The sequence below is a fragment of the Anabrus simplex genome, chromosome 2 (assembly GCF_040414725.1).
Source record: "Anabrus simplex isolate iqAnaSimp1 chromosome 2, ASM4041472v1, whole genome shotgun sequence".
NCBI classification, from domain to species: domain Eukaryota; kingdom Metazoa; phylum Arthropoda; class Insecta; order Orthoptera; family Tettigoniidae; genus Anabrus; species Anabrus simplex.
The window spans coordinates 319,562,971-319,590,809 of NC_090266.1; the positions used below are offsets into that span (position 1 = coordinate 319,562,971).

Sequence of the window (27,839 nt, forward strand, 5' to 3'; positions counted from 1 at the left end):
TTGGAATTCCTGCTTGTGTATGAGCTGCACACAAATCAATGTTTAATTCCTTCAAATTTAAGCTTTCTGAAGAACTCTATTGAAACGCATTTCGTAATAGGCTAGAGGTTGCCGAATTTGTTTGCTTGAAGAGTCTTATTCATTTGATGCTTAGAGCTGGAAATGTGTTGTTTGATGTGATCTCGCTGGTGCTTAACATCTAAAAAAAGTATTGAATCACAAATATTACATCACATAACAGTTCCATCAGTGTCTATGAAATCTTGTTTGAATTTCTGAGCCAGAGCAATAAATCGGGCACTGGACACCTTTGGCATGGCAAAATTTAGTACTTTACTCGTTTAGTAATATAACAAAATGCTAACACCAGTTCACTTACTAACTGAATGCGATTATCACACAACTCACTCTTGCGCTCACTCGCTCATTTGCTGTCCACACTCTCTTATAACACCACGACAGTTACCAGAATGTTCTCATTCATGCTGGAACTGCAGTCTAAGCTATTTCTAGTAGCTTCGAGCAGAACCCAGTCTCAATTCTCGGAACTACGCGGGTGCGGTTGTTGACATCTCTGCGTCACCAGCCTCCGCCTCCATGCGAACAGATGACGTCTCTCGCAGTAACAAACTCGCATCCACGAACAGCAGGCTACTGATTCTGGTGGGATAGTATCACTCATTGTCAGATGAATTATTGCGGGCTACATTGCAGCGGTAAAGCGAGAGGAAGAGGTTTTGTCGAACACATTATTATTTTCCATTGTTGCAGGTGTGCTTTCAACTCCGGCGCGGTGTTTACTGAAAGACGCAGGCTTACTATTCGCACGTACACAGCAAGCTGAGGAGACGTTAATTGAAGGTTAAATATTTTATATTGATTAGAAATCTTATAGAATAAATTGGAATTAAAAGAAAAACAGGGGAAAGAAGCGATTTATGGGCAAGGTTGGGGGAAAAATGTATAAAGGTCCTAAAAGGGGAAAAAAGGTGCGTGAAAAAGTCTCTTTTCACAACTAGAAACAAAATTTGACACTGTGATATCTTCCCGAACAGCTTTAATTCACCCTAACAAAAAAGGTGTGCACCTAAATGTTCTAACCCTGTTTATAACTATTGCTTGCTTTTAATGGTCCACTCGAATCCCATCCTCTACGGTGAGCATTCGTTGGTTCCATTACTTCTTTATAGGTTCTAATATCTGTCTGATACACCTGCGTTGCGTTTGGCTTCTTTTTAAACCGAAGCTCGCACAATCCGATCATGATTCGGTATACTGCACCCTCAATAACTATATGTATTGTCATTAAACTTCACCTCTTTATCTCCTAGATAATATTTGTTACCTTGTCGTTTAATACCATACACACGGTCAACGTCTGTCTTTGTTGACGGTAAATCTAACAACGATAGGCACTCTGCAATATGACATCTCACAGAGGAAGAGGTTAAATAACAGTGTGCGCTGGGTGTAAAACCACTTTCATGTGCATCCCGCCTTTCTTCCCTCCTGTCGTCTTCCTCTTTCTCGCCTATCACCGACTCTTTGTCACCAACAGTTGCCTCCTTACACGCCGCGTGCTGTGTTTTCTGGGTTTCAATAGTATACTTTTCAACCGCTGCTACTAGGGGGTTTAATAATTTTGCAATTGGTTTAAATACTCGTTCTAAACCTCCTTAAACATCCTTCATATCAGCTGTTAACATCTTATATTTCGCTTTCACAGTTTCGATAGCTTAGCTTACTTTCTGTTCAACTTCACTTTCACGTTTTGTATCCTCCACCAAGGGTGAGCATAGCGGTTTTTCACTTAAAAAGCTCTTCTTCCCTTAATGCCCTTTCCTTTGAAGTAAACGGTGTCCTCGCTTGCTTCCGTTTATTGTCTTTACTGCTTGTTGACCCATCAATTCTTCACACCTGCACCTAACATAGACTGAATCACTACTGATCTGCATTTAGGGCAGTCGCCCAGGTGGCAGAGTCCCTATTTGGTGTTTTCCCAGCATTTTCTTAAATTATTTCAATGATATTGGACATTTATTGAACATCTCCGTTGGTAAGTTATTCCAATCCCTAACTCCCCTTCCTATAAATGAATACTTGCCCCAATTTGTCCTCTTGTATTCCAACTTTATCTTCATATTGTGATCTTTCCAACTTTTAAAGACGCCACTCAAATTTATTCTTCTACTAATGCCATTCTACGCCATTTCTCCGCTGACAGCTCGGAACATACCACTAAGTCGAGCAGCTCGTCTCCTTTCTCCCAGTTCTTCCCAGCCCAAACTTTGCAACATTTTTGTAACGCTACTCTTTTGTCGGAAATCAACCAGAACAAATCGAGCTGCTTTTCTTTGGATTCTTTCCAGTTCTTGAATCAAGTAATCCTGGTGAGGGTCCCATACACTGGGACCATATTCTAGTTGGGGTCTTACCAGAGACTTATAAGCCCTCTCCTTTACATCATTACTACAACCCCTAAACACCCTCATAACCATGTGCACAGATCTATATCCTTTATTTCCAATCCCATTTATGTGACCACCCCAATGAAGAGCTTTCCTTATATTAACACCCAGATACTTACAATAATCCCTAAAAGGAACTTTACCGAGCTCGATAGCTGCAGTCGCTTAAGTGCGGCCAGTATCCAGTAATCGGGATATAGTGGGTTCGAGCCCCACTGTCGGCAGCCCTGAAGATGGTTTTTCGTGATTTCCCATTTTCACACCAGGCAAATGCCGGGGCTGTACCTTAATTGAGGCCACGGCCGCTTCCTTCCACTTCCTAGACCTTTCCTATCCCATCGTCGCCATAAGACATATCTGTGTCGGTGCGACGTTAAGCAAAATAGCAAAAAAAAAAAAAAAAAAAAAAGAACTCTCACCCCATCAACGCAGTAATTAAAACTCAGAGGACTTTTCCTGTTTTGACTTTTAACCCCATTTATCAACATGCCATTGCTTGCTGTCCATCTCACAACATTTATCGAGGTCATTTTGCAGTTGCTCACAATCTTGTAACTTATTTATTACTCTATACAGAATAACATCATCCGCAAAAAGCCTTATCTCTGATTCCACTCCTTTACTCATATCATTTATATATATAAGAAAACAAAAAAGGTCCAGTAATACTACCTTGAGGAATGCCCCTCTTAATTATTGCAGATGAAGCTTCGCCTATTCTAATTCTCTGAGACCTATTTTCTAGAAATAAAACCACCTATTCAGTCACTCTTTTGTCTAGTCTGATCATTTCCCCTCCATCCGCATATATTTATCCAATCCTAGTCATCATGATGAATGCCTCCTTTGCTGTCTCCTCTCATCCCTTATTCCTAGCGCTCGCTTCGCTAGCTCAAATTGTTGAGAACCTGCGCTTTAAATGCATGAAACATAATGTAGAAGGTTCAAAACCCGATCTAACGAGGCAAACAAATTTAAAATATACCCCATTATTTCTCCCCTGCGAACCATGAGACCTTATTGCCGTGGGGAGGCATGCGTGTCCCAGTGAAGCAGATAGCCGAGCCGCAGGTGCAATCATATCGGATGGGTATCTGTCGAGAGACCAGACTAACGAATGGTTCATCGAAAGGGGGGTAGCAGCATTTCGGAAGTTACAAGGGCAGCAGTCCGGTTGACTGACTGATATGGACTTGTAATAGTACTCAACATGGCTTAGCTGTGTTAATACTACTACATGGCTGAAAGCAACGGGAAACTACAGCCGTAACTAACTCCTGAGGGCATGCAGCTCTCTTGTAGGATGGCGTGGAGTGCTCCATCAAGTCAGTCTATGGACTAATGACTCAGACAACAACAACAACAACAATACCATTATTAAATTAGTAAAGATGTCATTGCCATAAGACACGCATTTCTTTCATCTAATCAGAGAAGGGCAGCCGGCTGAAAAACTAGGCCTCATTGAAGGCAAGTCGGCCGTAAAACTAGGCCTTAGGGAAGGGCAGTCAGACGTAAAACTAGGATACTGTGAAGGTCAGTCGGCCGTAAAACTAGGCCTCATGGATGGGAATCTGGCCGTAAAACTTGCTTCATCCACTGGAAACGATGTCATCGCTTTAAGAAGACACATATTTCTTTCATCTAAGCGGAGAAGGGCAATCAACCGTATTAAATTCAACGAACTCAGACAGGGAAGGGCAACCCTCTGTAAAACTAGGTCTCGGAGGAGGACAACCAACTGTAAAACTGCGATTCATCCTCCTTAGAAATGTAGCACGTTCACCAGGAGGAGATAGTAGGGGTGTGGCTCAGACGGGACGGGCGCTGTGCCGCCATCTTGTGGCCTAGAACCCGCGCTAGTCTAGTCACCAGTCAGGCCTAGTCCCCAGTTAGATTACCTACTGGGGTCAATACGGAAAATGCCTTTCCGGCTTAAAATGCAGGACATTCCGTTCAATGAGGAACATCTGCTACCCCTGGGTAATGACTTGTCGTCGAAACCGACAACATTTTAGGAATCCATTCAACGAGTGCTTCTGCCGAAAGAAATTTCCACGTTTGAAAGAAGAAGAAAATGGTACAATTAGCAATCATACTGTAAATGACCTATTAGCACACTCCGTAAAACTACTCCACTTCATTTCTGTACTTATTTGTGCTTCGCTTCGTGCTGTGAATGAGAGGCATACCACTGCCAGGGTTGACAGATATCTGAAACAAAATACGGGACAGATATGCTGCCCACAGACATATAGAAGTAGACTGGCAATGAGCAGCGGGATTCTGAAGCCTGAAGTGTCGGACGCGGCCATCTTACGTCACTACACTAGCCCGATGCATTAATGTAAAATAATAGCCGGAACGGGAATATTGGACAGGAGATAATTAAAATAATTAAAATCACATCGAAATAGTAACAACAACACTGATGAATTAGACCTATTATGTCCTTCATTTTACTCTTAAAAAAAGAAACACTGGCATATCAATTTACGAATGCTTAAAAATAGCCAACCTGTTTTAGACTGATCTGTGGTCAAATCTGTTTCTATTCAACTCTTTTACAGCACGATTTACGCGTGTTTCCAGGTTTGTTTGTTTGTCCACCCCTTATCCCGTTTCTGTACAGGGTCGGGTATGAAGTGAGATGAATCAGTCGTGGCGAGTTTTTACGACCGGATATCTTTCCTCACATCAACCTCAACAGAGGAGTTAATGAGATGAAATGAATGACGTGATATATGATAGTAGGAAGGAAGAGGGTGAAATCCAATGCTGGCACATAGCCTTCTCCTGTTGAACAGCACCAAGGGGTCTGCTCGAGGCTTATCCTCCCCATCCGACAAACGAATCACCATCAACAGCGTCATATGCCCTCACTCCATTTGAGGTCCGGCTCCATGGTTAAATGGTTAGCGCGCTGGCCTTTGGTCACAGGGGTCCCGGGTTCGATTCCCGGCAGGGTCGGAATTTTAACCGTCATTAGTTAATTTCTCTGGCACGGGGACTGGGTGTATGTGTCGTCTTCATCATCATTTCATCCTCATCAGGTCGCCCACGGGAGTCAAATCAAAAGACCCGCACCTGGCGAGCCGAACATGTCTTCGGACACTCCTGGCACTAAGAGCCATACGTCATTTTTTACTCCATTTGGGCAGTGCGGAGTGGTTTGTAATTCCAGGCTTTTGACACCCAATCTAATGATTGGATATTGTATAGCATCACCTCCCCTACCTTGCCGGCCAACATTCTGATAGTGAATGTTTTTTTTTTTCGACCAATGGGACTCGAACTGACTAACCACGGTGTCAGACTGTTTAGACTTCAACGCCACACGTATTTTCAGGTACAGTAATGAAATTACACTAATAAAGCAATAAACGTGCGCGTCCGAGTTTAGATCTAAGGATGTGAGCTTAAACATAAAAAAAAAGTTTCATACAACTTAGCTGTGACTTCATTAGGTATGTTCCCGTTCATGACTGAGCTTAAACAATTACATGCGTTCTCTCCGAAATACATCTCACGAGGGAACACATACATGTGTTACACTCGGATTCGGTTGAAATTTGGTAGGAATATTCGTGGGAGGCATTAGAATGCTATGGTGAAAACTACATGTGCCCAGTACAAGTTCAAACGCCAAAATTGAACAAATAAATAGTCGTAAAATTAGAAGTGCTGCGGGAGTATCGGGATGTGGCGGAGAGGTAGGGAGGAGCGAAGCAGCGGATTGAAGAACGATGCCAATAAGGTTGGAAAAATTAAGAGTAACAAGAACTCGGGCGTGAATTTTTCAAACCTTGTTGTTCAAACATCGTCCTGTGTACACTTGTTTCATGTGCTGTTTTCATATTTACGTTTTGCACATCTGATCGGGAAGTTAAGGGGAACGCGCTAACTATACGCTGCCTGGCTGCTGGCGCAGCTCGTTACAGACTGGTTGGTTCACGTCCGCTGCTTCACTCCTCCCTACCTCTCCGCTACACCCCGATACTCCCGCGACACTTCTAATTTTACGACTATTTATTTGTTCAATTTTGGCGTTTAAACTTGCGCTGGGCACATGCAGTTTCCACCTTAGCATTTTACTGCCTCCCACGAATATTCCTACCAAATTTCAACCGAATCTGAGTGTAACACATGTATGTGTTCCCTCGTCAGTAAGTTTGCACACATCAACAACATCTTTCGTAGGAACATGCAAATTACCTCCATTCTTGAAAGAAATGAATGGATAAGGATTTTCTAATAATAATGTTTAATGTTATTTATTTTACGTCTCACTAACTACTTCTGTTTTTGGAGACGCCGAGGTGCCGGAATTTTGCCCCGCAGTTCTTTTACGTGCCACTAAATCTACCGACACGAGGCTGGCGTATTTGAATACCTTCAAATACCACCGGACTGAGCCAGGATCGAACATGCCAATTTGGGTCAGCAGGCCAGCGCGTCAACTGTCTGAGCCACTCAGCCCAGCTAAGGATTTTCTTTTTGTGCAATAGCTTCCTTGCAGGTATCACACGGTAGATAATAACTGACTAACATCTTTACCACCAAATCCTGAGATATATTCAATAATATTCTGTGATAATAAACCTAACACCTATTTTTATTGTTACAAGCTCACCAATCCTTCCACTCTAATTTTAACAGTCATTTTGATATCCTTACAATGTATCTTTAAAGAATAGAAGAGATCGAGGCCACTATTATTCCATTACTAACACCACCGAAACAAAAACTTAACTTACAACCCAGTGTATTATTATTATTATTATTATTATTATTATTATTATTATTATTATTATTATTATTATTATTATTATTATTATTGTTATTATTAGGCCCTAGTCGCACCCCATCACAAGGGTGCTAACGCCGACAAATATACACCGGAAGGAAGTGAATTAGGCATCTTTAATAGTAAGTAAAATTGTATTAATAAGTAGGCAACAGGCTTACATGAGCACATGTACGCCACTTACCGGTGTATTGAAACTCCTATTCCTTCCTTATTCTTTCTTCATAAATAGGAAAAACCACACCCAAACACTACGCAGGTATTCACCACTCTGCCACACAGTAGTTTGCCGAAGTATTATTGTAAATGTGCATTAAAACAGCATAAAATAAAACTGCACGTAACACAGTAACATGCTTGTTTACAGTGGCTCTGTAGTGACGTAAAATGGCGGTGGCCGCAAGCTTCCGACTTCACGTGCACCAATGCTACGAGATAGGATGCTGCCAGTCTATTTACTATATGTCTGTGATGCGGCCCAAAGAAGCATCGTGGCTCGTATTATACAAGCGGCAAACTTCGTTTCAGAATGATACATTTATAATTATATTGACATAATCGTGCAATTTATTCATACGTGCCGTTATATTTATGCCATGTTATACTGAAACATTTTTTATTTCATTGTTCGTATGATTTCCGTGGTTCCCCGTTTTCACTCAAGGCAAATACTGGGGCTGTACCTCACTCAAAGCCACGGCGATTCCTTTCCACTCCTAGCCCTTTCCTATCCCATCGTGGCCAGTAAAACAAAGTTGTAAAGAATAAAGTTATTCTTAGGAATTTCATAAAAATCTTAACATGCCACTGAAGACAAATTTACAGAAATGAATAGCCAACAGTACGGTACATATATTTCTCCCATCTCAACATTTCATCCTCTCGGCAAAGACATTCAAGCAGAAACCATTTTCACAAAATTTGGTTCCCCAAGGAACTCTTACAACTGAGAAAGTAACAAGGAGTGAAGAAATCTGCCCCTTTGAAATACGGCAAGTAAAACCGTTGATTCATCAACGGTGGAAGTATCGGTGTATTTTTTTTTTTTTTTTTTGAGGTTCAAAGAAAAGAGATAATTACCTTCTTAGATAGAAAATGCGGGTCGTTTAGCAAGAATACGGTATTGCCCCATAAAATACCAGACGCCTGGCAACCCAGGTTGTGTTCTTGTAGTACAATATTTATGCATGAATTATTTTCAGGTTAAAGATGGGTCCAAAAAGTAATCAACAACCTCCAACACTTCCCCAGCTTGTTGTATTACGCTATACCAACATCACATCTTTATGTGCAATATACTGTAGTACCTGTGATAACCAGAACAAAAAGGAAAGTGGGGGGAGGGGGAAAGGCGGTGGTTGGAAGGTGGTTTCGGATAATAAAAATTTTGGATAATAATTAAAATCTTTTTGTTTGTAATTAAGAAACGTTTTTAAAGCTTTAGATTAAAGTAAATAAAGACAGTACCATATACAATGCTATCAAAGCATTTTAATAATCCCAAACTACTGTACATGTTTAGAACAAACCAAGTTCCATAGTGCATATACTTGTACTGTACATATTGCACAATTTTCTACTTTTTCTTTTCACATCGTTTTCTAGCCGCTGTGTCAATATGTCAGGCGGCTTTGAGCCGTCACATCACAAGCAGAGTTGACAACAGAGAAGAGCAGGTAGCAGTCCACGCATTCCGTTACTAATCCCCTTTGGCGTAACATAACATAACAATTAGTTTTTATGGTCAATTCGGTTAAACGGTATTTCGGTTAAAAAGTGTTCCGGATAACAGAAGTTCTACTATTCAAGAACACGCAGAGTTTCGTCCTAGATTAAACGTTCCAGTTCGAAAGTTTTTGTACTTCGACCACTCCATGGAACAAACTTTAGAATCACCCGGTATAAGGAAAGGGTGCATTTGATAGAATCGTCCAGAATATTGCAGACGCCCCGATTCCTGCTACGACACGACCCTCACGCACAAACTGAGCACAAACGAACGGAAATGAATCTCAATGCCATTGGTAACCAAGTACTGTACGTGCACTCACGCCTCACAGTAAGGCTAGGAAGCTGGACCGTTGGGAGGTCCAAGTCTCAAATCCTGGCACTGACAGTCTTTATTCTGAGTTAATATTTCACATTCACTCCGTGTAAACGGTGTGATCGTATTTTTTAAGATGAAGTACGGTACCGAATCACCTATCGCAAACCCAGGCCCAAATAATTACAGTTGCACATGTTCCCATAAGTATCATTATAATAACAACAATAAAGGGCAGGTTATCGAGCCTCTAAAATAGAGCAACAATAACCAAGGCTAGGATTTATTATGCAAATACATATTTTTTTACCACAAAGTTAATCGTATTTTTAAAATGTATCTATCAATTATGTTATTTGTAATACAAATCACACAAATTTATTTTACATTTTTTTCCATGCTTCTGTGTTTAACGCATAATATGGAAAATATATAGTCTATTATTCCATATTAGTAATATTTTAAAACAATATCCTTACACAATTTTCCTCCGCAATAAAGGCAACCAGAACTCTTGCCGTTTTGAGTGATAGAAAGCATGGCAATGCAGGCAAAGTTTATAAATTTTGAAGTTGAAGTAGTTGAACACTCAAGGACAGATTTAAAGAATAAGTTGCTTTACGTCGCACCGACAGATGGCTCTTACTGCCACGATGGGATAGGGAAGTGCAAGGAGTGGGAGGAAAGCGGCCGTGGCGTTAATTAATGTGTGAAAATGGTAAACCACGAAAAACCATCTTCAGGGCTACCGGCAGTGGAGTTCGAACCCTCTATCTCCAGAATGCAAAATCACAGCTGCGCGCCCCTAACTGCATGACCAACTCGCTCGGTAGCAAAGAGTATGAGTGCTCAGTAGAGATTTAAAAGAAACGTGGCTTTAACTTGAACAGTAGTGAACACCCATTTGAGTCAGGCAGAGGAAGTCATTGGAATAAGGAAATGAAGTGGAGTATGGCTTTTAGTGCCGGGATGTGTCCGAGGACTTCGGCTCGCCAGGTGTAGGTCTTTTGATTTGACTCCCGTAGGCGACCTGCGCGTCGTGATGTGGATGAAATGATGATGAAGATGACACATACACCCAGTCCCCCTGCCAAGGGAATTGACCCTGCCAGGAATTGAACCCGGGATCCCTGTGACCAAAGGCCAGCACGCTAACCACTTAACGGAGCTCGATAGCTGCAGTCGCTTAAGTGCGGCCAGTATCCAGTAATCGGGAGATAGTGGGTTCGAACCCCACTGTCGGCAGCCCTGAAGATGGTTTTCCGTGGTTTCCCATTTTCACACCAGGCAAATGCTACCTTAATTAAGGCACGGCCTCTTCCTTCGCATTCCTAGGCCTTTCCTATCCGATCGTCGCCACAAGACCTATCTGTGTCGGGTGCGACGTAAAGCAAATAGCTAACCATTTAGCCATGGAACCGGACATTGGAATGATATCCCCTCACTTAACAGCAAAGCATCAACCAGCCCGGCCAGTCAGTATTCTGCTCTTGTCCCATAAGCTTGCTACCCTCAAAATGCCAAAAAAGTATATCTTGTTCAAAATGCTGGTGACTTTAAAATGAAGGTCTTGAAACGGATGGAAAAATGTTATAGGCCTAACGGAATTTTCAATATGCACCGATCACCTCATGTGATGCAGAACGTAGCTGCATCTTTTCTTTCTTTCTTTCTTTCTTTCTTTCTTTCTTTCTTTCTTTCTTTCTTTATCTGTTTACCAGCCAGGGTTGGTTTTTCCCTTGGACTCAGTCAGGGATCCCAACTCTACCGTCTAAGGGGCAGTGTCCTGCAGCAGGAGGCTTTGGATCGGGGGGATACAGCTGGGGAGGAGGACCAGTACCTCGCCCATGCTGCCTCACCTGCTATGCTGAACAGGGGCCTTGTAGAGGGATGGGAAGATTGGAAGGGATAGGAAAGTAAGATGGAAAGAAGCTGTCATGGCCTTAAGTTAGGTACCAACCCTGAATTTGTCTGGATGAGAAGTGGGAAACCACGGAAAACCACTTAAAGGATGACTGAGGTGGAAATCGGACCCCCTCTACTCAGTTGACCTCCAGAGGCTGAGTGGACCCCGTTCCATCCCTCGTATGACTTTTCAAATTTCGTGCCAGAGCCAGAAATCGTACTATCCATGTCGATGATAGAATAATGATGGTGAAAATAGCTGCCCAACCAACAGATATGGTAATAATACAGGTATTGGACATGATGACGATGAAGTTGAGGAAATGTATAATAAAATAGAAGACATAATTAAACTAAACAATGCCAAAGATAACATAATCATAATGGGAGACTTCAATGCTATGGTAGGCAGCAATATTACTAGAAAAGTTGCTGGCAGGTTTGGTCTAGGAAGAACAAATGATAAATGAGAACGTATGATGGACTTCTGTGAAGAACAGGACATGATCATAATGAACACTGTATTTGATATGCCTAATAGAAGACGTTACACGTGGAAGGATTTCGGAGATAATAACAGATACCAAATTGACTACATTCTAGTTAAGAGAAGGTACAGAAATCAGGTAACGTCATGCCATAGCTATCCTGGCTTAGACATTGACAGCGACCATATCCCAGTATTAGCAAAATGTCGAATTAGGCTGAAGAAGTTAAGGAAACCAAGAAGGAAGAAATGGAATCTAGATAAGTTAAATGCTCCATTAACACAAGCAGCATTCGAAGAAAAGACAGACACGATCATGTACAACAACAAAACAGATTGGGATGCTGTCAAAGCTTCACTTACAATGGCAGCAGATGAAGTACTAGGAAAAAAGAAGCTTGAACCCAGGAAGAACTGGATGACTGAAGAAATACTAAATCTCATTCAGGAAATAAATAAAGAACACCGGAAAAACACTCCAGAAGGAATGATAAACTATAAGAAACTAAAAAACTTAGTTACACAGAAGTGCCGAGAGGCGAAAGAAAAATGGACGGATGACATTTGTACAAGCATAGAACATGATATGAAAATCGGAAATGCTGATAGAGCATACAATCAAGTAAAAAGAACGCAATTCAAGGCTAAAATGAAATCCAGTGTTATAAAAGATAAGGAAGGAAATCTGTTAATAGAAGATGAGGAGGTAATGAAGAGATGGAAATAGTATTTGGAGGATCTATATAATGGAGAAGAAATTGACAATGTAGATGAGTACATCATAAAACAGGAGCAGGTTTCACAAGATGAACTAGGTCCTCCCATAATGAGGAGTGAATTCGAAACAGCACTGCAACAGCTGAAAAAGAAAAAGGCTCCTGGACCAGACAAACTGCCTGCTGAACTGTGGAAAAACTCTGGAAAAAAGCTGAAGGATGAACTCTTCAAAATCACCCAGTACTGCTATGAAAATGGAGATATGCCAGAGGATTTTGTAGAAAGCAAAGAAGTACTTCTGCACAAAAAAGGAGATTCAACAGAATGCTCCAATTACAGAATACTAAGCCTTGTTTCGCATGCAGCAAAAATATTCACATGCATATTAAAAAACAGAATCAAAATGAAAATTGAGCAGAATCTAGATGATGATCAGTTTGGGTTCAGGAAAGGAATAGGAACGAGAGAAGCTATTATAGCACTTAAAACCATCTTGGAGAAAAGACTAGAGCTTAACAGAAATACATATATAGCTTTTGTAGACCTGGAAAAAGCTTTTGACAATGTTCAGTGGAAAAGACTGTTCAGAATTATGAAGGATATTCATTTGAACTGGAAAGACAGAAAAGCAATATTAAACATCTACATCAATCAAAGAATAAACATCGAAAGTAATGAAAAAGTATGCAAGGTGAGGATCAGGAAAGGAGTAAGACAGGGGTGTTCCTTATCGCCATTTCTATTTAATTTGTACATTGAAGAGGCCATGGAAATGTTTAAATCAAAGACACCTGGCATTAAAATACATGGAACAACTGTACACTGTATTAGATTTGCCGACGATATTGCACTTCTGGCTGACAATGAGAAAAACATGCAGATCATGCTCAACAAATTAACATCCATCTTAAAAGATTTCCAACTTAACATTAATGTAAGTAAAACTAATGTTATGGTTGTAAGCAAATCTAAAATGAAGCCAGAGGCACATCTCAGAATTGGAAATATTTTAATAAAACAGGTTCACAAGTTCTGCTACTTAGGATCAGTTATTACCAATGACAACAGATGCACTGTGGAAATAAAAAAAGAATTTCCCTGTGTAAGAAAGCCTTTGAGGAGAAGAAGCAGCTCTTAATTAACCCTCAAACACACGCGTATGGGGTGGAATCCACCCCAGTCATTTTATTTCCTGGTGAAATGTACAAATATCTTTTCTGTGCTCTCCCCGCTCTTGTACCTTTCTGGCTGGATCCCTGCAGAAAGAGTCATTCGTACGTAATCTATCTTAAAATCTCCAATTAATACAGTAATTCATATTTTACAATACAATGATATGTGGGGTGGAAAGCACCCCACGCGTGTCTCTGCGACCTAAGATCTGGCGCGTGTGCTTGAGGGTTAATAAATCCTTAGATAATGAACAAAATAAACTGTTTATCAAAACATTCATTTGGAGTGTGCTGCTATATGGCTGTGAAGGATGGACTCTCTTGAAGGAGGACGTGAAACGACTAGAGGCAGTGGAAATGTGGCTATGGAGGAAGATGCCAAGAACTAGCTGGATTGAGAAGAAAACTAATGAAGCAGTGCTTAGAGAAATAAACACCCAGAGACATTTAATAACAACGATAAAAAGGAGAAAAGCGTCAGTTTTTGGTTACAATCTCCGGCATGATGACTTCCTAAAGAACTTGTTCGAAGGCAAGGTGATGGGAAAGAAAGGCAGAGGGAAACCACGGAAGAAGATCATTGAAGGGGTTGAGATGATGGGATGCCAAGGTTATGGAGAGATGAAAAGGATCGTATAGAGAAGAGATCAATGGTTGCAGCGACAAGGCAAAGCCTTTAGATAATGATGATGAGCCAGAAATCGAACCCGAGCCCCCGTAGGTGGCAGCTAATCACACTAACCACTACACCATAGAGCTGGTCAGCTGCATCTTTTACGGGATAATAGAAGCAGCTTCAAATTTGAACGTTTAAAACAGCTCTTTGTAGCGTAGCCTACTGTTTCGGCATCATACTGAATTAAGGACGGAGGGAAAATTATAATGAAATAAAAAAGGAATATTCATTGATGGATGAATTCAGTAGTTTGATGCATTCCTGTAGATCCTAAAAAGTAGTAAAAAGCAGTGCTTGGTGGCTAAACCTGTATTGTTTAAATGCTTGAGAAAATACAAATACGTTCATAACATACAGGGTTATTCAGCTAAGTTTTCCACCTCAAATAACTCTCGAACCGTTCAAGATATTGTCATTATGTTTTCACTTTCAGAAATGGTACCAAGTGGCTCATAATCAGACTCATAGCGCTTTTTCATGATGTTATTATCTTCTGAGATAGTGGTACTAACTTTGTGTTCTTAAATGGAACTCGCTGTCTTCTACACATAGCCTTATATCTACAGACATTAAAAATGTAACACCGTGATTATTTGGAGAAACGGACTAGTGAAAATGAAAACTTACAACCTGTTTTCCAGTCATTTGACCGGGTCATGGATGTAATGAATGAAACATATATAGGCTGTTATTACAATGGGGTCGCCACTCCCAAGGTGATTTATTAATGAGTGATAAATGCTATGAAATGATAATGGAGAGTGTTGCTGGAATGAAAGATGACAGGGAAAACCGGAGTACCCGGAGAAAAACCTGTCCCGCCTCCGCTTTGTCCAGCACAAATCTCACATGAAGTGACCGGGATTTGAACCACGGTATCCAGCGGTGAGAGGCCGACGCGCTGCCGTCTGAGCCACGGAGGCTCAAACGGACTAGTACTTCTCCAAAAAATGTGATGTACAGGTGATCCAAAAGTCCGTTAACATTTAATGAGAGAATACTTCACAGAATATTGGAGGTAGATAGATAATAAATGACACATGATTGGCATGACGTGGGGTTTTATTGACACCAAAATAAGTACACAAAATGGCCAACAGATGGCACTGGACAGCAACACGTCAGGTACAAATGACCACACATGCTTGGCATGATACGGGGTTTTATTGACATCAACAACGAGTGCACAAACAGACCAACAGATGGCGCTGGACAGCAACGCGTCAGTGATGCTGCATGAGACCTGTTTTACGGTATAAAAGAGCTATCGTGAGAGAGGGCGTCAGATCCGCCCTCCACCTGCAATCGCGGCGTGTTAACGTTACCATAAAAGACACTGTTATTGAAGCTTTATGTACTATATTTTGGTGTCAATAAAACCCCATATCATGCTAATCATGTGTGCCTCTCTACCTCCAATATTCCGTGAAGTACTGCCACGTCAAATGTTAACGGACTTTTGGGTCACCTTGTATTCAAACGATCTTCATCTGCCAGCTGGGGACTACCCTGTTTGATTCGCGCTACGTATGGAACACTAGCTAGCTGTTGACATACAGAGTTTCTTCAACTTCTTCTAACAGATACAGTCGGTCTTCTCTCCACTGTGCTCATAAAGCAGATATGCGACCGGTTCCCTTTCCTCTCCCGCTTCCTTTAGTCAATCCTTGTTGTTTTCTGATTCCGACGGTGTTAGGTTTCCGAAGCCTACGGAGTCTTTCATTTTCAAGCTCTCTGTGGTCGTTCTTCTTCTTTTGTGCATTCTTCGAAGGATCCAACCACTTCTTCCCCCCCCCCCCCCCCTCCCTTCTGATCAGTGTTGATGATAATTAATGGCGTGTGGCCTCCGAAGAGGCCGAGTGAAGGTCTTTCGAGTTGACGCCGCATAGGCGACCTGCGCGTCTATAAGAATGGGGCCCTACCTGTGATGAATTCTAATGCTGAAGACGGCACACACACCCAGCCCCCGAGCCATTGGAATTAACCAATGAAAGTTAAAATCCCCGACCCGGGGCCCTCTGGACCAAATGCCAGCACGCTAACCATTTAGCCATGGAGCTGGACAGTGTTGATGATGATGATTGTTGTTTAAAGAGATCAAACATCTAGATCATCGGCCCTGATTATTGTTAAGAAGGGGTGGCTGCCAAGGTGTACTAGTAGTACTTCTTCAAAAAATACTCACTTCCACTACCTCCATTACTTTACAACATTTCAAACTGCGCCTATCTTTTTTTTTAGTTTACTACACTTTCTCCTTCTTCCTCTGCCACTTACCCAATAATTTGCTTGAGATGTGTTGCGCCCCATGTCACGCAGTCGACTTGGCTCAGTTTTACAGGGAGGTGTCCTTCCTGTCGTCGATCATGTATGGTTTTCTTTGTTTCCTAGTGTTTGCACTAACTCAAGTGGGTTTTCGCTGACGATAGTTTAGGAAAGAACTAGAACCGGGAAGGCACTGGTCGCGGCCTTAATTAAAGCGAAAATGGTGTGAAAATGGCAAACCACGGAGAACCATCTTCAGGACTGCCGATATGGAGTTCGAACCTACCATCTCCCGAGCGCAAGCTAACAGCCAAGCGGACCACATCGCGCAGCTACAGTAGCTCCAATAATGTTTTTTGTTACGTCCCACTATCAACGTTTTACGGTTTTCGGAGACTCCGAGGTGCCGGAAGTTTGTCCCGCAGGAGTTCCTTTACGTGCCAGTAAATCTACCGACACGAGGTTGACGTATTTAAGCACCTTCAAATACCACCGGTCTGAGCCAGGTTCGAACTTGCCAACTTGGGGTCAGAAGGCCAGCACCTTCTGAGCCACTCAGCCCTGCGCAGCTAGCTTGTTCGGTCCTGTGTGGTTCAACGTCACGTCAAAGTTATGTTGTCTCATACAACACGTCGCATATCCGTTTTTCATTTACCCAAGGCGATATTAAAGGTGTTAAATATTACATTTTATCTTAGTGTATTTATGCGTACAGTTGTGAGAATACCTATCTATCAGAAGAACTTGACCGAGCTCGATAGCTGCAGTCGCTTAAGTGCGGCCAGTATCCAGTATTCGGGAGATAGTAGGTTCGAACCCCACTGTCGGCAGCCCTGAAAATGGTTTTCCGTGGTTTCCCATTTTCACACCAGGCAAATGCTGGGGCTGTACTTTAATTAAGGCCACGGCCGCTTCCTTCCCACTCCTAGCCCCTTCCTGTCCTATCGTCGCCATAAGACCTATCTGTGTCGGTGCGACGTAAAGTAAGTAGCAAAAAAAAAAAAAAAAAGAACTTGAAGCGACTCTGTATGTCAGCAGCTGCCTCACGTGTCTTCCATAGCGCGAATCGAACAGGGCAGTCCCCAACTAGCGAATGAAGCACGTATGAATACATCACATTTTCTCGAGAAGTACTCGTTCAATTTTCAAAATAATCACGGTGCTAAATTTGTATTGTTCGTAGGTATAATGCTATGTGCAATAAACAGTGTAGTTCCACGTAAGAAATTAAAGTTCGTACCTCTCAGAAGATACTGACGCCATGAAAAAGTACTTTAAGTCCACTTATGAGCCCCTTGGTACCATTACTGAAATTGACAACAGAATGTCGATGTCTTGAACGGTTTACATGTTATTTGAGGTGGACAACTTAGCTGAATAACCCTCTATGAATCCTAATCCTGACAATAACGGGAATGAGAAATACGCACTCCAGCCTGACTCAGCTGAATGCTGCATTCATTGTTGTGGTGATCTTGTTTTTCCCACATCGCTACTATGCTAGTTCGAGTGGCAATATGAGAATTTATTCCCTCTGAAATGACAAGGCGAAAGATCGGGTTACGAATCGCGAACTCCACTATATTGACATTTGAAATTGGTGTTGCATGTAGTGTGTTCCAGTCACGACAGCCGGGTGTGATGTGCGCAAGTCTCCGAAGTGCGTGCTTGCCCAAGTACCGTACCGGTCTGCAGAACTGAAGCGCAGTCTGGCGGGACCCAATGTTGTTGATGGATGTGTTACCGGTTTACATGGCACTGACTCTATTTCATGCAGCTGTCTCTGAAGCACATGGGAATCTTTCTTCCCGCTGTTGCTCTCTCTAGCTGTCGATAATGCGTTTTGTTTCACGATGACCGAGTCATTGTCGTCCAGAAGGAATCCCAAGTTAGAGATCTTCTTGAAACGAGCCTTACCACGTGCGCTCTTCGATGATATCAGGTATTTATCGTAGGAGCGATGGGACTGCTTTCACCTTACTTATGTAGATGTGCACATATTGATTACACGTTAATTTATTGAAACCTACAGTAGGATGTATTAAATAAGTCCATATGATACCGTGCATAATGTCATTGTTCTGCTTAACAACGCAGAACTTCAACATTCTTAATGTTTATGTCATATGATAGTTAGGAAACTATTAATGCAATAATCTAATGAAAATCCCAGAACGTGAAATATCTTTATTTTGACACCTTATTCATAGGTTATAATCTGGTAGATTTGTTCACTAGTTTGAAGTAGACTGACAATGTTGGTGAACATTTCATCTTTAAACTATTTTGTAAACACAGCGGAGAGTATTCTATACCACTCAGGAGGTGGATAATGATGCATAATATTATCATGACACTTTATAAACTACCACTGCCTATAGCTCTCCGACTCAAAATTTGATTTTTCTCCACAAGCGAAGAGGGGGGTTTCATTTCTGACGAGAGGAAAATACCGCCTGTCAGCCAGATCGTTTCTTCCCCGCCTGTGTAGTACCAGAGACTTTTCCCGACTCATCGGCACTCCCGGAAACAGATGAGTAGAGGGGCATAGTTTTCGCCCCGGGACTCTCGTGGACTTGCCTTCAACAAAAAAAATCTCACTGCCTGCTAGTTTTATTGTTAAAACCAGTGTAGATTGTCAGTAATATATTTTTTTTTTGCTAGGGGCTTTACGTCGCACCGACACAGATAGGTCTTATGGCGACGACTGGATAGGAAAGGTCTAGGAGTTCGAAGGAAGCGGCCGTGGCCTTAATTAATGTACAGCCCCAGCATTTGCCTGGTGTGAAAATGGGAAACCACGGAAGACCATCTTCAGGGCTGCCGACAGTGGGATTCGAACCCACTATCTCCCGGATGCAAGCTCACAGTCGCGCGCCTCTACGCGCACGGCCAACTCGCCCGGTATCAGTAATATAATAATAATAATAATAATAATAATAATAATAATAATAATAATAATAATAATAATAATCTTTGTGGTAAAGTCTGTCGTACCGGGCGAGTTGGCCGTGCGCGTAGAGGCGCGCGGCTGTGAGCTTGCATCCGGGAGATAGTAGGTTCGAATCCCACTATCGGCAGCCCTGAAGATGGTTTTCCGTGGTTTCCCATTTTCACACCAGGCAAATGCTGGGGCTGTACCTTAATTAAGGCCACGGCCGCTTCCTTCCAACTCCTAGGCCTTTCCTATCCCATCGTCGCCATAAGACCTATCTGTGTCGGTGCGACGTAAAGCCGCTAGCAAAAAAAAAAAGTCTGTCGTGCCGTGTTGAGTGACTCCGGCGATAGACGCTGGCCGTCGAAGCCCATGTTGGTGGGTTCGATGTCAGCTCAGTCCGGTAGTATTTGAAAGTGTTGAAATACGCCAGCCTCATGTTGGTAGATTTACCGGCACATAAATAAAGACCTATGGAACAAAATTGTGGCACCCCAGCGTCCCCGAAAAGCGTAAATCCAATAACATTATTATTATTATTATTATCATTATCATTCTTATTATTAATTATGTTTATTTTTACCGAGAAAAAGATTTCAATTCTGGGTCAGGTTGCTGACATTTGAGCTTGTTGGATTGCAACAATTCCGTGCCGTTGTCTTCCAGCATGTTAAGACCGTTAGCGGTTAGAATTTACGTTAATAATAATAATAATAATAATAATAATAATAATAATAATAATAATAATAATAATAATAATAATAATAATAATAATAATAATCTGTTTAACGCCTCTCCAAATGCTGCAGATTCCGCAGAGACTCCAATATGAAAGTAAAATTGGCCCCTAAAGGAATCCACTAACGTACCAGTAAATGCCAACCAACTGCGTTGCTTTTCTATTTTCTAAGTTGGAGCACACTAGCGCCACACAGCCGGTCAAATGAATGCTAGTCTCTCAAACAATGCAACAGCTACAATGCTGCTGTCTGTACGATGACCGTTTCTTGCTCCAAGACTTGACACATTACCCCTTGTTTTCGCTTTATCAAGAGATTTAAGTTGAAGAACTTCTCCCGTAAAAACCAGTAATCGCAAAATAGTGAAATAAATATTTAGAAGCCGGGATGAGCAGCCCAAGGGGCAGAGCGCTGGCTTTCTGAGCTCAGTCCTGTGCTACTTGAAGGTGTTCCATACGCCAGTCTAGTTTACCGACACGTAAAAGTATTGAATGGTTGTAGCAGAGATGTTCTGTTTATTAATAATGATGGGTTTTTAATTAGTTTTGACCATGAATTGCTCCGTTTCAGGTACTCTAGTTTACACTTTATTCAGTCATCTTCAGCCTCCTGTCTTGTGAAGGTTAGAAGTCAACACAAGTTACAGACTTACCGAGCTCGATAGCTGCAGTCGCTTAAGTGCGATCGGAATCCAGTATTCGGGAGATAGTGGATTCGAACCCGACAGTCGGCACACGTGAAGATGGTTTTACGTGGTTTCTAATTTTTACACGAGGAAAATGCTGGGGCTGTACCTTAATTAACGCCACGGTTGCTTCCTTACCACTCATAGCTCGTTCCCATCCCATCGTCACCATAAGACCTATCTGTGTCGGTGCGACGTAAAGCAAATAGCAAAAAGGGGAAGTTAGAGACTTGATTTATTTTACACATTGTACCTATTGTAACTTGTGTTGACTTCTGACGTTCACACTACAGAAGCTTAAGATGGCTTTCAACAAAGCTGAAACTCAAGTACCTGAAATGGAGTAATTCGTGATAAAAACTATATCTAAAAACCATCATCGTAGAAGTAGTTAATGAGACGTAAAACTAATAACAGCAACTAACTCTTATTAGATCTTCCAAAACACATCACTCCAACTAACTCTAAATTATTAGATCTTCCAAAACACGTCACTCCAATCAACTTATCTCTGCTTTTCTTCTTCTTTTCCTAGTTTCTGGGAGGAATCAACCGAACGAAAGTTAAAACCCCTAGCCGGCAATCGAACTCAGGGTCCTATGAACCGAAGGCACTTCGCTGACCATTCAGACACTCTGGATTGTCACAAGGACAAAGTTTAACTAGGCTACATCAAAAATTAACAAAATTAAATTTGAATAATTAGTAACACAGCATACAATCTATAACATTAAACATTTGGAAACACAAAATATAAAGATCAATGCATTGGTTATTAGGACATTAAAGGGAACTACCGCAATAGTGTAATTGGTTTTACGTCTAACTAACTGCTCTTACAATTTTCGGAGACGCTGAGATGCTGGAATTCTGTTCTATCACGTGCTGGTAAATCTATGGACACCTGCAAACACCACCAAACTGAGCCGGGATGGAATCCGCCAACTCTACCGTCTCAGCCACTCAAATCGGCTTATAAGAAGGCAATGTACAGTCGCTCAAATAATTAGCCCATGGTATCGTGTAAGTTCCTCACAAGTAAACTTTTCTCAGAATTAATTGAACCTATGGATATAATCTTTGTTGTGGGTATCCATGGCATTTGTATCTATATGGGAAAGTAAATTCATGAATTTCACGTTTAATATACACATAATAACAAATTCCGGCTCCTCGAATGAATGGTTAGCGGTGAGGCCTTCGGTTCAGATGGTCGTGGGTTCGATTCTCGGCTGGGTCAGGGATTTTAATTTCGCCTGATTAATTTTTCTGACTCGGGGACTGGGTGTTTGTGTTTCCCCAATACCCACCTCTTCATATTCAGACAACACACCGCACTACCAATTACCACAGAAACACGCATAGTGATAACATCCCTCCACATACGGTCGGCGTCAGGAAGGGCATCCGCCCGTGAAACAGAGCCAAATACACATGCGTGGCACAGTTCACACCCGCGACCCCACAGCTATGAGAAAGCGGTAGAAGAAGAAGAAAAGGAGGAGGAAGAAGAAGAAGAAGAAGAAGAAGAAGAAGTAATTAAAATCAAACCTGATAAAATATTCAATGCGAGGAACATAAAAATACCGTGCGCTCATTCATGTTTTAGTGACTGTACATACCACAGTACAGTATACAACATACAGTGTGATGTAGCCCTGCACGCTATTGTACCCTGCGTTCCTATGTCGCACTAACACATTGAAGGTTTTCGACGAAATTGCTAGGATTGGGAAGGTAGCAGCCGTGGCCTTAATTAAGGTACAGCCCCAGTATCTACCTGGTGTGAAAATGGGAACTTATTCGTCGTGCTGACCACACGTCGCCATCATAATCTGCAGGCCTTCGGGCTGAGCAGCGGTCACTTTGTAGTCCATGGCCCTTCGGGGCTGTTGCGCCGTGGGGTTTGGTTTGGATAGAAAATGGGAAACCACGGAAAACCAACCAAATTCAGGGTTGCCGACGGTGGGAGTCGAACCCATCATTTCCCGAATGCAAGCTCACAGTTACGCGACCTTAACCGCACAGCCAACTCGCTCGGCCTTCTTCGTTTCTACGTAACTGTTGTGTTCTACACCTAGCCTAATCTAGCCGAGGTGGTAAAGGGGTGCTTGGTTTAGAATATCCAGAACGACATGAAGAGCCCAAAGGAAAACAGCTGGCTAACCCTAGAGCATTTAATTTTTGACGAGAGTTATATTAATGTTGCCGGACTGAGCGGCTCAGGCGGTAGAGCGCTGGCCTTCTGAGCTCCAGTTGGCGGGTTCGATCCCTGTTTAGTCTAGTGGTATTTGAAGGTGCTAAAATGCGTTAGCTTCTTGTCAGTAGATTTACCGTCACGTAAAAGAACTCCTGCGGGACAACATTGCAGCATCTCGGCGTCCATAAAAAGCGTAAAAGTAGTTAGTGGGACGTAAAATCTATAACAGTAAACATTATCGACATTTTGAAGTTTGAAAGGCTACAGCGTCTGTAGTTTTCACGTTTAAGTAATGGAGACTTATTCTTAGTTGAATATACATATATAGAGGATGTTAATTGTGATATCAATTCAAGAACAGTTTGTAGATTTAGAAAAACTATTCTAATTGTGTCACAACTACAATATATTGAGAGGAAAAACGAGCTAACTGCACACTTCAGAATAGGAAAGTCCATGACTGTCAATAAATACGATTACTTTCTAGAGTACAGAAAGTAAATTAATATTACAGTAAGGACTGCAGTATTCACTTTATGGTTATGTAAAATAGTGGAAAACTATAACTTTCCATAATGGTAATCTCTTTATTATTATTATTATTATTATTATTATTATTATTATTATTATTATTATTATTATTATTATTATTATTATTATGAAAATATCGCACAATGTGCATACATAAGCTAAAACATACAGACTTATTTACACAGTTGAACTAAGGATACTGTTCACAAACATCTTTATGTTGCTAGCATACAGGCCACAGGACTACTTCAAAAGTCCATCCTTTCATCCAGTCGTTGAACTTTTTCTTTCTACGCGGTCATTTTTTGCATTTGAGGCTGTTGGAGGAAGACATGGCTTGCCACCACAAAATGACTTCAGAGCTGTAGGTCTAGAAGTCCTCAGAAAGTGGAAGTGTGTCAGAATTTAAAAGTAAGACTTATGTTAGATAGAGGTCTCTAGTATTTTAGTTAGCAAAGTCAAAGCAAAGTCACCTCCGTACAGGCCATGAAGGCCCTTGGAGGAGTGGAAGGTAAAGACTTCCACCATTGTTAACCTCGGCACATGATGGGGTAGAGTGGTTAGCTCTACGCCCGGCAGCCTTTGCCCCCAGGAATTAACCTGGTACTCATTTTTGGTGTAGGCTGAGTGAACCTCAGGGCCATATGCACCTCCGGAAGTGGAAATCTCGTTTCTTCAATTTTACGACTTCCTGACGGGGATTCGAATCCACGTCCTTCCGGGTGAACCGAGCACGCCTTTGCCGCCTCGGCCAGGTAGCCCCTAGTATTTTATTTACTCGTATTAATTCTTCCTCAAACGTTTGAGATTGGCCAAACTGACAAAGAATAGACTATCATATAATGCAAATTCAGCAATCTAAGTACTATTATAATTTTAACGCCGTGTAGCCTCCAGAGAGACCTGGTTCAGGTGTTTCGAGTTGACGCCGTATAGGCGACCTGCACGTCCGTGAGATGAATTCTAATGTTGAAGACGACACAAACACCCAGCCCCCGAACAAAAGGAATTAACCAATGAAAGTTAAAATCCCTGACTCAGCCAGCAATAGAACCCGAAATCCCTTGGAACATAGGCCAGTATGGTAAACATTTAGCCATGGAGCCTGACACTATTTAGAATAATAATAATGACGTTTGGTCTCCGGAGAGGCCTGGTGCGGGTCTTTTTCTCGTAGACGGCCTATTAGGCGACCTGCATGTCTGTGAAAATGAGGGCCCTACCTAGGATGATTCTAATGCTGAATACGCCACACACACCCAGCCCCCGAGCCATTGGAATTAACCAATTAAGGTTAAGATCCGCGACCCGGCCGGGAATCGAACCCGGGACCCTCTGAACCGAAGGCCAGTACGCTGACCATTCAGCCAACGAGTCGGACACTATTTAGAATGAAAGATATGGAATAATGATAATGTAAAGAAAAACTCCCTAGTGACAAGGACAGATACAATATAAAAGAAAAGAAAGGTTAGTTACTTTCAATGATTTAATTAAGTGATCGATAAATAAGATCGATATGGAGGCAAAATAAAAGAGAGAACAAATATCGACACCAGAGGAACTGATCTTACCGTCATACACTCCTTTTGGGAAAAGGAATACGCTCTTTCCTCAGAGTTGGTCTTTGGAGGCTCTTCCTTTTAGAAGTTGTCAGTACAAATAAAACCCATCCTCTAATGCATCTGTCCCTGTGCTGAATGAAGCGAGGATATTCCTTGGAGATTCTAGCTTCCTTGGTGACGCACGACGTCACGAAGATCGTTAGCCAGTGATTCTTTACGATAGCAAATGGAAATTTTATTCACACTGAGTGAAATGGTTGTTTAGGGGAAGGCCTAAAATGTAATTCTCAAATACCTGTTATTATTTAGTTTATTTTTCGGGTCGAACTGTGTTGTTGTTGTCTGTACATCACGTACAGTTTGCTGACGTTTCGAATACATTGCAGTATTCTTTGTGAAGGCAACTGAAACACCCCTACTCGATCCGAGGTAATCAGTCTCCCAGGCAGCAATCATCAACATCGATTATTGTTGCTAAGTTCATATCAACGCCGAATCACGAGAAAATGACACCACCACCCGGTCTACCGAGGAAGCTAATAAACGAGTGAACGACGGGTACGATCGTGCCGACTATGATAACATTTAATGACTTTCGTTTCTTAGTCCCTATCAACGTCGAGCATGCAGCTAACTACTCTACTCCATGTAGTGCCGAGCATTGTTGACATGGAGATATTGTTCAATCCTGTTAACTGGCGATGGTTTTTGTCATCGCGGTCATCGGTCCATATCGACAAGGAAGGTTGTAAAGATGATAATAAAAAGTGAGAAAAATTGTGTCCGCCTCTGTGGTGTAGTGATTAGTGTAATTAGCTGCCACCCACGGAGTCCGGGTTCGATTCTCGGCTCTGCCACGAAATTTGAAAAGTGTTACAAGGGCTGGAACGGGGTCCACTCAGCCTCGAAAGGTCAACTGAGTAGAGGTGGGTTGGATTCCCACCTCAGCCATCCTGGAAGTGGTTTTCCGTGGTTTCCCACTTCTCCTCCAGGCAAATGCCGGGATGGTACCTAACTTAAGGAACTTAAGGCCACGGCCGCTTCCTTCCCTCTTCCTTGTCTATCCCTTCCAATCCCCCTCCCCCGCAAGGCCTCTGTTCAGCATAGCAGGTGAGGCCGCCTGGGCGAGGTACAGATTATCCTCCGCAGTTGTATCCCTGACCCAGAGTCTGAAGCTCCAGGACACTGCCCTTGAGGTGGTAGAGGTGGGATCCCTCGCTGAGTCCGAGGTAAAAACCGACCCTGGAGGGTAAACATATAAATAAGAAGAACAAGAAGGAGAAGAGAAATATTGTAAAGGAACGATTCCTTGAAGAATTAGACAAGAGGGCGTCATGAAATAAGGGAAGGACTCCCTTTACATTTGATGCCCTAATCTCATAGAGTGGGGAGAAAAGTACCGCCATTCCAATTACACGCAGGTTCATACAATATGGTGCCAATAGGGGCAAAAGATCCACATGGGTCGACGCCCCGAACAAATAGCATTTAAAAGAAATGTGAAGGCCTACAGTATCGAAAGCTCATAAAATGATCAACAATGACATTGCATTGACCATTGTTGTGATGTGTTTTGTCTCTTCAGCTGCCACTCATCTCCGACATACGGGATTACTGCTGCCTCCTGAGTAAAACAGTATGCCTGAATATCGGCGGAAAGTAGATAACTTTGCAACTACCATATGATTGTCCCGTCAACGACGGGTAGACCTACTACAGCGAGGAGAATAGTAAAGGTGACTATCGAAATCAGAAAAAAAAGTCATGAATAAATGTAAAGAAAGAAGTAAGAAGGACTCCCTTTACATAGGATGCCCTAATATCACAGTACAAAAACTAGATGTGAAGGCCTACAGTACCGGAACACGATACTTGGGTTTCTTGTATACCAGAAGGAAGATATCAAATCGAATCGAATCGAATCGAATCGAATCGAATCGAATCGAATCAAATCGAATCAAATCAAATCAAATCAAATCAAATCAAATCAAATCAAATCAAATCAAATCAAATCAAATCAAATCAAATCAAATCAAATCAAATCAAATCAAATCAAATCAAATCAAATCAAATCAAATCAAATCAAATCAAATCAATATTAAACTGCAAAGGGCACAGGGAGCAAGGAAGCGAGTACGTCACGACAAGCCCCTGAATTTGGGGAACAACAAAAATATAAGCATGCACATTCAAAGTAATTACCCCGTCAACGACGGGTACTTCAGCTAGTTACTCCTATAACAGCAGCCCTGCAGTGTCTTTCTACAAGGATATAGAAGTAGACGGGAATGAAATACCAGCACTCTGTTATCTACGAGTATATAATTAAGTCAGAAGTACAAGTCAGGAAGTATATACGATGATGAACCGCTGTTATGTCAATACTACTTCTAGTCATTCAGTCATCATATTCGCTGAGTTGCGAAATAATTGAGTAGAAGTAATCGAATTGCTTGTAACGAATAGTTTCTTAGTAACATTTCACTGTAATCGTACTTTTTACAAAATATAATTTCTACTCGTAATTTACTTCTTGAAATAAAATTATTGTAATCGTTACAGTCTAGTAACCAATGTGCATTCCATGGAAGCAGAAACTGGAACAAATTAAGTGATAATGAAAATAACTTTCTCAGTTCTAC

The 27,839-nt window shown here is 41.8% G+C and overlaps 1 protein-coding gene across 1 annotated transcript in view; it reads left to right on the plus strand.

Annotated features, from left to right (window-relative positions):
• The first annotated feature begins 18,309 nt into the window (after nucleotides 1–18,309).
• LOC136864093 (uncharacterized protein C12orf56) overlaps nucleotides 18,310–27,839 on the plus strand; it is a 405,652-nt gene continuing 396,122 nt past the window's right edge. The window contains exon 1 of the mRNA XM_068225784.1: nucleotides 18,310–18,483. Within this exon, the coding sequence (XP_068081885.1) occupies nucleotides 18,395–18,483 (89 nt within the window). The 5' untranslated portion in view covers nucleotides 18,310–18,394. The remainder of the gene's footprint in view (nucleotides 18,484–27,839) is intronic.